Source organism: Epinephelus lanceolatus, chromosome 16 (assembly GCF_041903045.1).
Source record: "Epinephelus lanceolatus isolate andai-2023 chromosome 16, ASM4190304v1, whole genome shotgun sequence".
Taxonomy (NCBI): domain Eukaryota; kingdom Metazoa; phylum Chordata; class Actinopteri; order Perciformes; family Serranidae; genus Epinephelus; species Epinephelus lanceolatus.
The window spans coordinates 1764279-1780000 of NC_135749.1; the positions used below are offsets into that span (position 1 = coordinate 1764279).

Below are 15722 nucleotides of genomic sequence, written 5' to 3' on the forward strand. Positions count from 1 at the left end.
AGCATGTCGTCCAAAATCACGAAAAAAAGTCATAGTATAGTATGTGGTTGTTGCGGTATTCTCCTCTGGTGTAAAGAAGACACTCAGACTGACGTCATGGTCAACATCCAAACACAATAAACAACACACACACTTTAATGTTACTCATAAGTTTATTTTATTCACACAGCAGGATTCACACAGGAGTTATTGCAGCAGTACATGTGGAAAAGAAGCAACACAGAACCAGACATGTTTCACTCTACATATATGAGTCATGAACACACAGCAGAGAGTCTCCACCTGATGAACCAGAGACTCAACAACATGCTTTTATTGCTCAGGTTTCCAGAAGCGCTAAATATCATCAAGCTGTGCGATACAAAGTCAAGTCACATCGAATGCCTGAGCGCCCACTCTGAGTATGTACAGCTACATGTTCACGTACAACCGCACTAATTCAAACAGAAACTGCTCTTGTACGGAGACGTTCCTTTGTGTTTAGCGTCAATGACAGACAGACGTGTTTCTCTAATGGTCACATGTAGGTTGTCTCTGAGGGACAGAGGGGGGCGTTCAACACACTGCATCGTCTATAACCACGTGTTCATACGGAGCAGCTGAGCACGTCTCTGTTCAGTCATGTGTCACAGGGCTGAGTGTGTCATCTGGAACGTTTGTCTTGGCAACACGACAATGCGTTAGCTTTTTGTTTTTAGCATTTCACAAAGCAGGTCTGAGCGACTGTTCTGATTGGCTGTGAGACTGGAGGAGGGCTGACGGGTGAATTTCTAATCTAGTGTCGACAGAGATACAAGAACAAAATCTACAAGGCGTGAATATAGACGTTTATTGATTTATGAATGGCACAAAACTCTGATGAATCACGATAACACATTTCTTTTCTGGAACCATCATCATCATCATCATCATCATCATCATCTTCACACTGATTCTGGATCATTTATGTCGACATCAACATAGCAACGATGATCCTGGATCGACATCAACAAGTTATCCAGGGTCAACGTGATGATGATGGTCATGGATCAGCGTAAGCAGCTCTGTCCACAGTCCACATGGTGATCATGTTCTTGGATCAATCTAAACAAATTATGCAGGATAAAGACGATGATGATGATGATGATGATGATGGTCCTGGATCAACTCAGAAAAAACCCTTTTGAATCAGCTAGTAAAAAGGAGGGAACCTGTGTCTTACGCAGATCTTTGCAAAATGACATCATCATTACTCTTAATGTTTGTGAACAATATTTTAGCCTGTTGGCAAGTTTACTCGTTAGCATAGCATACCTAGTTAGCAGGCTAAGTCACTAACCCTGCAGCAGCTCATCAGGTTTTTGTTCAGTGTTACTGAGGATTTTGTTCGATTAAAACGATCTTAGCTCTGAAGAGGCACAGGAGCAGCACACTGATGATGTCAGAGGGCTGTGATTGGTTGATCACAATGTTGGCCCTGGGACAAATCTGGGATGTTGATGCGGGCGCGTGTCCTACTTGGCAAAATCACATCGTGCATGGGATATCGGCAGAAATCCAATATCGTGCGTCCCTGATGTACACACCTATCACGATGTTTGTAATGTTCATTCATTCTTTGTACAAGCTAAGAAAAAACATGTTGGCCGATCCTCACAGTTCATTTTAAAGCTAATATCAGGCGTGACCGATGACGTGCTGATATCATCATGCATCCCTACACTCTTCTACATTCTGACATGATAACAACATGTCAGGGCACGTTAGCTGCAACATGCTCGGCTGCATGTAAACAGGAGTATCCGTGGAATATTCACTTCCATCAGTCATGTAAACAGCTCTGCAGGAATAGTTTTTGGAGTGAGGGCGAAAAACAGAATCATTTGCGAATGTCAATGTAATCGGTTTATTTTCACTTCATTCATAGTATGTCGTCAAAAGTCAGTACAGTATGTCGTCAGATGGACATGGGGCTGAGAGACGGACTGATACATTGTTGGTTTCAGCCTGTACGTGGGATTTGTTTAAGTGCAGAATAAAATTAGCCTCAGCCTCTTTAGCTCTATGTCGTTCTGATAAGGCTGCTTTCACACCTGTCGTTTGGTTCAGTTCAATCAAACCCAGGTTCATTTGCCCCCTCAGTGCAGTTCGTTTGGGCAGGTGTGAACACTAACGATCAGGACGTCCCTGCTGCTGACTTCAACAAGTATTTAGTTTGACTAAAACTAACACCAGACAAGTGAGGATGTATCATCTGGCAGTGACTGAGCTACGAACTGTTGCAGAGCGTTTCCCTGTTAGTGACAGACTGTGGGTGCTTCAGTGTCACAGCGTGCTGCTGCTGTTATCTCACTATCTGAGGATGACCAAACTGAGTGCAGCTCCTCTCCAGGCACTTAACATTTATTTCTACCAGGTTCAGGCTAATAAACTGTGATCATCATGTTGATCATTACAATCATATCATCGGCCTGTACACATCATATTTCACCTCTGGAAGTTCTACCACACACGATGAGGTTCTTAAACCTCTGTGATATTTGCAAGGATCTTGACCGTCGCTGCTTTGGACCGGAGCAACAGTGAGACCAATGACCTCAGGGTGCAGACGACACTGTGACGCTCCTGTAATCTGAGCCCAGCTCTCTGTCGAAGCTTCGCCAGCTCTGCAGCAGTTTTATCAGTGTGAGCCGACTACAGAGGAAAAGCAAAGACACAACGCTGCCGTCACACACGTCACCTGTGAGAGCAGCAGGTTCACACAAACACGCCTTCAAAATAACTTATATAATCTACGTCCACAACATCTCTCCACCACAGTCGTCCCATAACTCAAACATGTCCAAAAGAGTTTCACCAGGAAGAATAAACGATTCTGTCACAAGCTTCAGTCTATGTACAGCTGATGTTCAAGTCACAGTGTGTGCTGAGAGGCCTCGTCACATCGGTCTGCGGCTATCCTTCTTACATGTGAGTGTATTTTGTGAGCGCTACATGGAGGGAGGCGGACAGACAGGGTCCACTGCTGCCCTTCTAATAACTGGAAACCTCACTGTGGCAGGTTTCATTCTCACGCTGCTTTACGACAGGCGAGTTAGCTTTGATGAAAACAGTTGTTTGCTCTTTGAGTTGCTGCTCCCTGGGCCCTGCTCAGGTCTGCAATCACTGATCCACACCAAGCCGCTGTCAAACTGATGTGGAGTATTTAAAAGAACATGAGATATTGGAAGATGCACTTATTAGATGACTGATGTCAATCTCATGTCTGTGTGTTCACCACTGAGCTGGAGTTAGTTAGCCTAGCTTAGCATGAGGACTGAGAGCAGGAGAGAGCAGCTAGCTGAGCCACGTCACATCGAGCACTCACCAATGAACATGCTGTACTAAGTTTTTACAATTTGCAGTTTCAGGAGGAGTTAAGGGCTCAAACTATTTCTTGACCAACGGCAGCTGGGTGCAGCTTGTCGTCATAGTGACGCTGCCAGGTACAAGACCATCAGAGATCAAAATCAAAACCTTTGTTCACCAAGGTACAAACACAGGAGTGCTGGACGAGAGCATCAACTATCGTTTGTCATGAAACAGCTCCAGCGTGTAACTTTCCCTAACACCACAAAGTTTCTGTTTTTACAGTTCTGTTTGTGTAAACAAGACACGGCAGTTTTAATCGTGAGCTCAGGTTAGAGTGTTGGTTTGCCTGTTCAGTTGCCAGCTCAGCTAAACAGACAGCTCATTTTGTTGGTCAGCAAGTTGCCTTGAATGTTTCTCTGTGCATTCACTAGAATAGCTAACGCAGGGTTCTCTGGTTTATGTTGAACTGAAGTTTATTGGGAGAGGAGCCTGCTTCTTTCCTGGAGCCAAACTTGACAATGGAGAAGATGAGTCCAAAGCTGTGACTGTAAAGCCCCGTTTTCACCAAAAACTCCAGTTTTTTTTTCCGTTCCCACAGTGAAAAGTTGTGGATGGTCCCAACAGAAGCGTTCCTTAGCGTCCCCATGTTTGGTCCCCCCTCTGTTGGGGTACCTAGCACACAGATCTGGTACTACTGCCAGCAACTTTTAAGGTGGAACGTTAACTTGTAATGTTACTCAATGCATGAGTTGATGACGTGAATCCATCAGCACACCTTAAATTTCACTGTGACAACTTTGACCATCACTTTAGTTTTTATATGACACACACTTTTAGTAATGACTTTAAAAATATAGATGAATTTGGAGCGGATTATGTGAAGGTCATATATTCTAATCCTCACTTCCTGTGGGCTACAGCAACACTAAACCCCTGAGCTTGCCTGAGAAGGACTAAATGCACAAAGCTGCTATTTTTAAATATCCCATGGAGAGAGACTCTCACTGCAGCCTGTTCTATTTTGTTGTGAAAATGTGGGCGTGCAGCCTCGTTCTGTGGACGATAAACCAGGTGCAGACTTCCATCTGTGTCACCGCTGATGAGGAAATACAGCGAGTGCTGGACGGAGCAGTGAGTGACAACAACCCCGCCCACATTTAAGAGGACTGTCTGAACACACCGAGGGTCTAGGTACCATGTCTGAAGGCTTACTGCTGGTTCCAAAGGTGCTGGACTGAAAGGGTTTGGTGGAGACGGGGCTTCAGACCCAGGCTGAAAATTACCAGAATTTTCTTTAAACCTACAGACGTGAGATTCAACTCTTGGCTCGAGAACACATCTAAGGTTACCCATCTGCACTGCTGCACACAGCCCTCCACAGACCAGCATCTCTGAGATTTCTGTCATCATGAGAGATGTTAAACTGTTCAGCAACGTCCGCAATGTCAAGTTTATTAAAGGTGTGTGCAGGTTAAGAATAAAGGAGTTGTATCTGACCAAAAAAACCTTGGGGTTCTAAGAAGGGTTGGTTTTAGTGTAGTCGGTAATGTTTGAAGATTTGAGTCTGTTACAACAACAGCTGGCGGCTGACTGGCAGAGATGACCGTCATGTGACTCCTGAACCTGCTAACCCAGTTCAGTAACCACCTCCATTATTTCACATCACAGCTACAGTGAAATGAGAGAAAGGAAAAGCAGTGTAAAGTCTTGACTTTGTGTTTAATTCAGGGGCAACATGGTGAGACTTTAGGACAGAGGGTCTGACCCTCCTCTTTAATGTGTTCCTATGCTGAGAATGAATGAAACTTTTCAGAGTCACAGGGACCTTAGACACATTGTTGATTCCACTGGCCATTGTTCCTCTAGCGTCACACTGGGCTCAGTCTCTGCTCTGTCGCCGCGAGGACAGGAGGAGGGGCAGCAGGTTGAGAGCCGGTCGGTGCTCCTGCACCCCGAGCGCCACCAGAGCGCCCGCCAGGACAGAAGTCACTCTGGGCAGGACAGGGGGCTGAACCGGCATCACCTGCAACACAGAGACGATCAAACAGGAAGCTCAGCGTGATGAACAAACAGCTGATCATCTGGTTGAAATTTAACTGAAACACATTAATGACTTCATCTATATAAGGGTTCTTCCTGTGAAAATGTGCAATATTTATAGGGATGGGTACAGAGACCTGGTGTTAAACGGGCCATTAAGGATGGTGGTAAGCTCAGACCTTAACCGTTCTGCTATCAGTGTTGGAGAAATTCAGAAGATATATTTCTTGTTCTTTGGGGTTACATGACGTTATCTTGTAGGCTTGTGCCGGTTTGAAAATTTTCCAGCTGGTTTGATTTAAAGCCAAATATCTAACTGAACCAATATATCGAATTATATACCTAATTCTAGCACTGCAGGTCACATTTGAGCTATTTTTCCCAATAAAAGCCCATTATAGGTGTAATGCGCGTCAAATCCACTAGGTAGCGGTAATGCTGTATTAACCGTCAATACACACAAGGTTACACAAGAAGAAGAAGAAGCAGAAGGACACCAAGACGTTAGGGCAAAGACGGTGGATAAACCAGTAATAATAGTAGTAATAGTACAGTATAGTATATACTGTATAGTACAGTAGTAATCCAGTATCTTTGGTTAGGGCAACAAACTGAATGACTGCTGACTCACTCTTCCCCGCCCCCAATGAAATTTGATCTCAGCAGCAGACAGCTGAGCGGAGCTGCAGAGTTGCTCTGCAGCCTCTGAGACAAACTAAACAAAACACTTGTAGGCTCCTCCCCTTCATTTATAAACAAACACAAACCTTATTAAGTTGTCATAATGCATGTTACAATGCAAGATAAGCTGAATATAGTCCCTTGACACGCCGCTGATGGGAAAAGCTTCTTTTTTTTTCTCCCCCCGCCCCCCCGGTTTATCCGTTTGACGAGAACTAAACCGGGTGGAGCTCGTAAACCGGACCGAACCGGTTAAACCGGAAATCGGCACAAGCCTATTACCTTGTACAGATTAAGACATTCATGACTAATGCATTTTTGCTACAGAGGAGAGCTCTTTTTTTTAATGTCTTGTGGACATCGACTTCAGAACGAGTGTAAATTCACAAAACAAATTAAAATTTCTGTTTGAACATTAAATATCTTTGAACAGTACTGCATTCTGTTTTTATTTAGGTTTCACACTACGTACGAACTCTGCTGGAGTTAGGTTTGTATGTCAGCAGGTACTTGAAGGTATCAAACAGCTCTCTGCTCACCTTCTCAACTTTATGACAGTGAATGAGTCCGTCCTGCCCGATGTAAAAGGTAGAGAATGCATCATATGACCTGGAACATGAAGTTACATTATCAACCACTGTGACAAGAGTTAAAACAAAATACTTGAAATCAAACATCCTGCGTATTTCATAAAGGACAGGCTTTGACTTTAACATCCTCTCATCAGACCGAACTAGTAACATCTGTGTAACATCTGTGTAACATCTGTGTAACAGCTCCACCTGCTGTCTGGACCTGGATGTGCAGTGTGTTACCTGTACAGCTGAGATTTGTCTTTGCGATAGAAGCGCAGCAGCAGAGAGTAGAAGGGAAGGCCCCTGATCCTCCAGCGAGCCTTGATGGTCCCGTCCTCCATGTGCTTGGTGAGCTTCAGCACCTCCAGCTGAGCCCGGGCGTAGTAACATAGACACAGGAGGCGCCACAGGGAGAGGGTCAGCTGGTACACCGTGCGGCCTCTACGATGACACACACACACACACACACACACACACACAGGGAAGGTCAGGTCACACAGGAAGTGAAAACTTAAACACTGTATTTAATCAGAGCATCAGAGTGTCTGCGATGAATCAGCAGCTTCACCTGGTCTTTGTGTTTAAGAGGCCGTTGATGAATTCCATATCCAAAGAGTACATGCTGTAGTCGTGGTTCTTCATGAAGAAACTTGGAAGCTGCAGAACAAGAAAGAGATAAAGTTTCACAACAAGTCACCACTTAGTACCTGTCAGCACAATCACAGTCTACAGCAGAGTCCTGCAGCGGGGCAGGTACCTGACAGGTAACAACACGAGGGCAGGCAGAGGGTGAGAACTAAAATATAAAAGATGTGCAGTGATGATGCCATCTCCACTGCACTACACACAGCCCTCACACACCTGGAAAACCCCAACAGTTATGTCAGGATGCTGTTCAACTACAGCTCGGCATTCAGCTCCATCAGTCCAGATAAACTGATCAGCAAGCTGCAAACACTCGGTCAGGGAGCCCTGCTCTGTCAGTGGATTACAGACTCAGCACTTGTCAAATTCACAGATGACACAACCATAGTTGGACTCTCCTTAAACAGTAAAGAAACAGCCGACAGGGAAGAAGTCCAGAGCCTGTGCGCCTGGCACAAGGACATCTGTATCTACACTGGGTATAAATCACTTTCATATATATTTATTGTCTACAATCTCCACCTTTATGAACCCTGTGAAGTGACAACAAAAATAATAAATACCACAGCTGTGTCGTGTGCCTTTCACTGACTTCATGTTACAGGACGTTTGGGTTTCAAGGTGACAATGTGCTTTGCAGCTTTAACTCATGTATCCAGACACTGTGAGCATTCTTACCTCTATCCTCAGTCGTTCATACATCACGGCCAGTTTCTCCTCTCCTTCACTGTCTCCGTCAGCGTGCTCCCCCTCTGCTCTCTCTACATGGCTACACAGAGAGGTGAAGGGTGGCGGCGGCAGCTCCACAGGCTTACTGTCAAGTCCAAAATCCTGCCCAGACTCAGGCCTGCTGCCGGGCAGTGGCTCCGTGCCTGGGCAATGAAAACAATAGAACTGAGAGCCATACATGAACGGCGCCGGACACCTCTCAGCTTCAAACAGGCTCCTGAAGCAGCCGTGTTCTCTCTTTACAGCATCAACGCTGTTTCTCTTGAAGCTGTCGACGCTGATGTCATCCTCTCTGCTGCCGTCCACCGTGGTCAGCGGGAAGGAGAACTCGGAGGACTTGTGAGCCCCCGGAGCGAGGAGCTCTCCTACTTTACTGCGACTAAACAGAGGGATCTCCAGCAGGGTGTGGAGGGCGTCTGACTCACCCTGTCGCACCAGCACGCACACGCTCAGAGACTCCTCCCAGTCTTCGTCATAGTACGCTCCAGTCTGAGGCTGGCTGGCATGGTGGAACGGGTGGGACAGCGCCGGCTGCTTAATGTTCTGATACCTCAGGCTGTTGGGGGGCACCAGAGCCCATGATGCACTGCTCAGGGGGCGTGTCTGACGGAGCCACTGACAGTCGGTTGCCTGAATGAGCAACAAGGACATGGTTAGAGAACAGCACGAGCTCTGACGTCATTGTCCGCTATTAGGTCGTGAGATTCAGAGACAAATGACCCGCTGCAGGTCCAGGACATGGTGAGGCCATCTTAGCACAAAGACTGAGCACATACCTGACTGAGACTCCAGCTCTGTCTTCTGATGGCTTGCCTTCTGCCATGGCTGCGGACACAACCCACCCAGAAGGCCACGCCCCCTCTGCTCACAGCCATTCACCACAGGGGCAGGGGCAACCCCAGTCACCAGCTCAGCCCCACAGCACGCACGACACGGCAAAGACACACAGACTCTGACTCTGGACGACTCCCAGCTACGGCAGCAGGCTCTCTACCTCCAACCTGAGAGCACAGAGGAGAGACGGCAGAGCTCGTTACAGTTGGTTGCAAAGGGTTAACAGTGGTGCTATCAAAACAGAAATTATATTAATATCTGCTGGAAATATTCACCAGCAAAAATGCCAAAGAGTTACTGGTCCTGACGTCTCAAATGAGAGGATTTATTTACCGGGAGATCAGTGAGACCAGAGCTGCAACAATTAGCTAATTAATCAATGATCAATCACTCTGGAGCCTGGAGGATTGTGACGGGCTTTTCTTTTATTATTTCTGACCTTGTATAATCTCAGACCAGCCTTCCTGGATCGTGTTTCATTAACTGAGGACACACGCCCTAGAGCTGAGGGAGCTGCAGCGATGGTGATGACTCTCTGAGGGTTTGTCTCTATGAAACACCTTTCACATTATACAGTGAAGTGATGAAACAATCATCTGCAGCTTTGAAGAGAAAGAATTAAGCCTGCACTGGTATCATAAAGGCAGATACTAAATGTTGTGGACAGGGATGCATGATAATACTTACACGTCATCAGTCTCAGCCGAAACTATTTTTCTTATTTTTCACAATGAATTAATATTACCTACTAAGGCTGTGCCATATCATCGTGTTTATGATAATACTGGTATAAGTTTGATACAATATGAGAAATTTATATCGTGATACTCGCCATATTTCGACTTGTTGACATATTGACGTCATACTGTTACCCACAGCAACAACAAACATGGCTGCAAGTCAAATTATTAGCAACTCCTTGGTGGTTCCAAAAAGAGGCACAGCTTCATTAGTGTTGAACAAGGATGTAGCCATGGAGTCAACATTGGGAGGGACCAGGGGCGTCGCTAGGAGTTGAAAACATCCGGAGCTTTAGCCCTGAAGTGGGCTAATTTTTTACCCGGGGGTCTGGGGTTTTTCCACCAGGAAAATTTTGAATAATTCTCTCTTAAACACATGATTTTAACATATTTTGACAAAGAATGAGCACTCGTCTTGTATTATTGGATTGCCCAAATTGTTGGAAACCCAAAAGTTGAACAACTTTGCAAACACATTGTGAAACAATGCACTGATCACGAAGAATATAGTGATGTTGCACATCAAATTAAACAGCAGAACCTGGGCTACAATGCTGCCGTAGAATAGTAATGAAAAAAAACGTATCTTTTTTTGTTGCCGTTTTTCAGTTTCAGTTATATATTGGGGGGGACATGTGCTGGTGTGGAATAAACTGTGGCGTCCTGAATGTTTTACTTCTCTTAGCGCTCAGAGGGAACTCATTCAGCAGCTCCTCTGGCAGCAGCACAGTTGCTTATACCAGTGTTATCATGAACGATAGGATATGGCACACCCCAAATCTGCATATTCCTGCAGCTATGTTGCACTATGGGCCCAAAACAAATTTCCCGCTTGGGACAATGAAGTTTATCTTATCTTATATTGGCTTTCAGCAAAAAACCAACTGTCATGCACCTACTGTGCAGCTTTAAAGAGAACAGGTTGGTATCATATCAGCAGATACTTAACATTGTAGAATCTGTGCAGGAAAAGAAAAGTCGAACAAAATAGTTGATGGATTTTTCCTTTAACCTGAGTCTCCTCCTGAGGTCTCTGCAGACTGAGCCAAGAGCACATGACCTGCAGCACACCACGAATTAATGACCACGGACTCCATGGTGACAGCTGAGACTGAATGAGGCAGAAGTCTAACATGACTCTGTCCTCACAACTAATAATGTCCAGAGGTGTGAAGGTCTATACATGTTCAATGTTTCCTTTGGGTTGATCACAGCTACATGAGCAAAGTGGTGTGAAGACATGACTTGGTAACACGAGAAGGACATGACGTGGTTTGTCACATTTGATAAATATAAAGCATTCATATAAGATAACCTATGTATAAGGCATAAAGCAGTAATCAAAATAACATGTGACATGGCTGCATATTCCTTTATCAGAAGATAATGCTGGTAATTTCTACACATAGCGACACTCCATATGATTCAGTGACCTATGAGTAACTATTATTGTACTGACCTGTGTAAAACATCATCATTACGTTACTGAGTGTTGATTAAAGTAATTACACTAATATAAAAACACTACCGTCACGATTTATCACATTAACATTATCATCATTTTATGTAATGCAGTCACCGCCTGTGTTATGAAACAGCTGCATTTACAGCTCCTGCTCACTGCTTATTATATGACTGTGTATTTATCTAACTATAAAACCCGGGACTCGTGATATGTCCTCCTTCTGCTGCCCATACAACACTAGCTGTTAGCTAGCTGTCCAGCTTGACAGCCAGTGATAGCTGCTAGCTTGTTATGCTAGCTAGCTAACGGCTAGTAGCGAGCTAGCCACCGGCTTGACAAACGTCCCTGTAATGTTACCTTTTACATATAAAACCCGGCTGCAGTCGGTGTGGACGCGGTGCCTCTCCGGGTCCGGGTGTGTGCGGTGGTCACGGGTGGGTTAAGGCTGGTAACGAGCTGGTTCTCGTCACATTGCTGACTTACACAAATGTCATTCTGCCGCTGAGTGTCCTTGTCCCGGCCAACACGCCTCACGCAGCCCGGCGTGATGCTGCCTTCACTGCTGTCGGAAATGCCAGCTCTGCCTCTGTGTACCAAGAATAAGACAGAGGATGTGGAAGTTATAGAAAGTCCACAAATGATGACGTGTACCGTTTATTTTTCAGTCACATCAAACATCTAGACGATGTGTTTAACCCCCTATTTTATGACGTCAGACCAAACTTCCTGCTCTCGGTGCTTCAGTGCACTTTAGAGACCATGAGCTGCAGAGAGGACGCCTTCAAGTGCTGATAAGCTGCCAATGGAGGAGATAGAGGCCACTGATGTCAAGACAAGGAAGCTTCTCACAGTGCAGGGAGGGTTTCAGCCCAAGTCCAGCACCCTGAGACCGTGCACTGAGTCCGGCACCCTGAGACCGTGCACTGAGTCCAGCTTCGAGCCAGAACAACTGATGGTTTAAAAAATGAATCATAAAGACATTTAATTTGATTCATCTCTCAGCCTCTGGGGCAGCTGCTAACATCTGTGTTTATATCTGTAATATGAGCATCTTTGTCAACAGCTGACTGTGAGAGGAAAAGAACTCATCTGGAATCAAACCTACAACCTCTGGATGATGATGATGATCAGTGACTGTGTTATGACAATATCCTGCACATGTTACTGTATTATATTCAGAGCAGTGTCATGTGTGGCCCTCAGCAGCAGAGGGCAGCATGTCCACTCAGGAATCAATATGCTTTTTACCTTCACTCATTCATTTGAGTTATTTTATTACATTATTTTTAGTTTATTTTATAAAGTTAAAATCAAACAAATATTGTTTGCCAGAAATAATAACAAACAGTTTTACAGTAGATCAAAGACATGTGTGGGTCATGTTGGAATAAACATGAGTATGTTTTAAAGAGGAGACCAAAGCTACAGATACATAAATAATTTCCAGTATTTCTACACCTGCACTTGTTTCAAACAGTGAGACTGAGGGAGATTAAAACAATGAACATTATAACTGTGTTTCAGGACAGGAAATGATTATTAGAAGACTGGCTTCTTTTTATTTTAAATAATATTCGTAAGAATATGATGTAACTTGAAATGTTAATAGGGTGCAGACTTTAGGGTAAAAACATTTTAATGATTAATATTTTATTGATTTTATTTTTGCTTTTTTTCTACATAAACAGTCACTGAGTGTTAATAAATCAAATAAATGTCTGTCAGGCCATTTAAAGGTAAAACAGGGACACACAGTTTGTATAAATGAAACAACCTTACAGCACGTCACTGTATGAGTCAGCTCATTTAAACAATATTAATCCTGACGGTTCTCAGTATTTATGAAGTCGTCTTCACACAAACAGTGTGGACAAATTAAACAGCCTCACAAAAACTCTCTGACTCCACTCCCTCCTTCTTATTTCATTCACAGGCTCTGCTGAGTTGATTTTATTTTATCAACAGTATCTGTACTTTACTCTGAGTCGTTATATTTTGTCACATTTCACTTTTACTCCACTACATTTCCCCTGAAGCATCTTATTAAAAATTAGAGAAGGAAGGGAGGATGAAGTGAAAACTGGATTTTGTTCTTAAAATCTTTTAAGTGTAATCTACGCTCCATTTTTTAATGTGGTGTTGATGTTATGAAGAAATAAACTTTATAATCCCCAGAATTCTGACCACTTCCTGTTTTTATTTACAACATGTACTTGTACTTTTACTTTCAATACTTGAGTACATTCAGTTTTATAAAGTTACTTTTGATACCTCAGTACAGTAAACATCAGATACTTTAAGTAATATTCTAACAGGTGACTTTAACTTTTACCAAAGTCATTTTCTGGTACAGTATCTGTACTTTTACTCAGCCACCACTCCTGTTCTCAATTAGACGACTGGCTGCTGAAGCTGTGATGATAAACAGGAATGAATCATCATAACTTCAGCATTAGACGATGACTCCTCTTCATCAACACACAGGTCATTTTAGTGGAGGACCGGACCTGACTGTGGAACCCACCAGAAGAGTTAACTAGCACCTACCAAACACACACAACATGACAACACAGAGAAGAAAAACAATGGAAAGTGCTGCAGGCCATTAAAAGCCTTTCAGCATAGACAGAATACATTAAAACAGAATAAATAAACATTAAACAAAGGACAGCCCTAGCTGGAATTAAAAGCTATTCTATAAAGGTAGGTCTGAGCTTAGATTTAAAAAGGCCGAGATCAGTAGTGGTGTGAATGTCAGGGTGGAGCTTGTTCCACAGTCTTGGAGCAGCAACAGCGAACGAACCGTCACCCGACTGTCTGTACCTCGACCCTGGGACGTCTAACAGAAGCTGAGCAGACGAGCGCAGGGCCCTGCCTCTATCTCTGACAGGTAGAGAGGAGCCAGGCCGTTAATGGCATCAAAAACAAACAACAAAAGTTTGTTAAAAAAAATCATGATACATTTTTAACGATTGTTTACACACTAACATCATAAATAATACACAGTTATTGAAACTCGACACACGAGGAGCAAAACGTGAGCCCAGACTCACACAACTATACACACATTCAGCCTCACACTTTACACCAAACACACATCTCTACATCGTGTGTGTGTGTGTGTGTGTGTGTGTGTGTGTGTGTGTGTGTGTGAGTGTGTGTGTGAGTGTGTTAAGAGCCAAACACTGGAACATCACATTCAATCACCTGAACTCAGGACACACACGTGAAGACACAGGTAACCAGAGTCAGGTTTGTTCAACACACAACACATGTGATAGAGGACAAATTTAAAGACAGAGTTAGAGGAAGAGGAGGACGAAGAAGAGGAGGAAGAGGCAGAGGAGTGTGTCGAGTTTCAGTAACTGTGTAAACAATTATAAAAACTGTACTTTGTTTATGTTCCTGCTAAAAAAGAATCCACTGGTTTAACTTAAAAAATAATGTAGGCTACAGTTTACATCTTTTGAAGTCGTTCTAACTCTGACGTTATTGAGTCCTGTGAGTCTTTATAATCTGACAAACTAAATTAATTTAATATAACCAACATGATTAGCTTTGGCATTAAAAGTTTAATTAACCAAATTAATATTTATCCAAAAGCTGTGTTGATATTTAGAGATGAAATTATTTTATTCGATATTCTAACTTATTATTTTTAATTCAGTCCTGTTTAGAAAATTCAAAAATGTTTCTGATTTTTGACAAATATCTTTAAATAATTTGTCAACTGACTGAAACACATTAAGAGAAAGAAACCTGATTTTTTATGGTAATTATTTTAAACATCATCAAGTGTCATCTTCAGTTCAATAATGAGAATAAACAGATGTGTGTTCAAATTTACATCATGCTGCAAATGAAATGACCAAAGACGTACAGTCACAGTGTTTTTATATTCAGCATGTGTGATTAGAGAAGTAGAAATGTTTGAATGTTTTAGATGTAGCACGGCCGTGTGCAGCTGGAGGTGGAAGGATGTAATTATCTGGTGTTTATGTGAAAGTTTGAAGGCAAAAGTTTAATTTTTAGAAGAGTTGATATAGTTTTGAATGTAGTGCTCACTTTTTTATGTGTCTCTGGTATCTGTGTATAAAAAACTGTAATTCTTAGTAATGGCAGAAAGTTAGCAGCTGAGTGGAGGAACATGAATTGACCCAAATTAATTTATTTTATAAAAGTTCCTCCACCGTCCTCACTCTTCTCATATTCTCTCACACACACAGCAGGCTGCATTTGAAATATAGTTGGAAATATCTGCACCACAACAAAGCTCCGTCAGCTCTTTATAACTTCTTCATTTGGAAATTGAACTTTTCAAAACTCATTAAAGAAATTTACAGCCGTAAAACAGCCGGCTGCAGTGCCACATTAACAACAACACAAGAGCCAACGCTCTATAATAAACTTCATAAACCAACACAGGCTGAAACTCATTCCAATAACAATATCCACAAAACTTCAATAACAGAAGCTCGATATGTCACAAAGAAGAAATCACTTTATTTTATTAATATTCCTGTTGTTATATTAAACTGAGCAGCTCATCACACGGTGTCAACCCCCAAACGTTTAGTGTAAAGTCTCCACAAACACCTTACGTTCCAGATCACCACACTCTATGAAATGATCTTATTTTGGAGACAGCTTGCGCTCAAAACCTTTAGTTTAGTTCAGCACAGT

General features: G+C 43.1%; 2 protein-coding genes across 2 annotated transcripts in view; one reads left to right on the top strand and one right to left on the bottom strand.

The window, feature by feature from the left end:
* bag6l (BCL2 associated athanogene 6, like) overlaps positions 1-15722 on the top strand; it is a 77523-nt gene that overhangs the window by 21906 nt on the left and 39895 nt on the right. The window lies entirely within an intron of this gene.
* Positions 5032-11584, bottom strand: c16h6orf136 (chromosome 16 C6orf136 homolog). Its single transcript, XM_033636390.2, has 7 exons — positions 11397-11584; positions 8777-9001; positions 7950-8630; positions 7195-7283; positions 6867-7067; positions 6591-6660; positions 5032-5353 (listed from the first exon to the last, which is right to left on the bottom strand). The coding sequence occupies exons 2-7, from the start codon at positions 8873-8875 to the stop codon at positions 5210-5212; spliced, it is 1284 nt and encodes a 427-aa protein (XP_033492281.1). The 5' UTR covers positions 8876-9001; positions 11397-11584; the 3' UTR covers positions 5032-5209.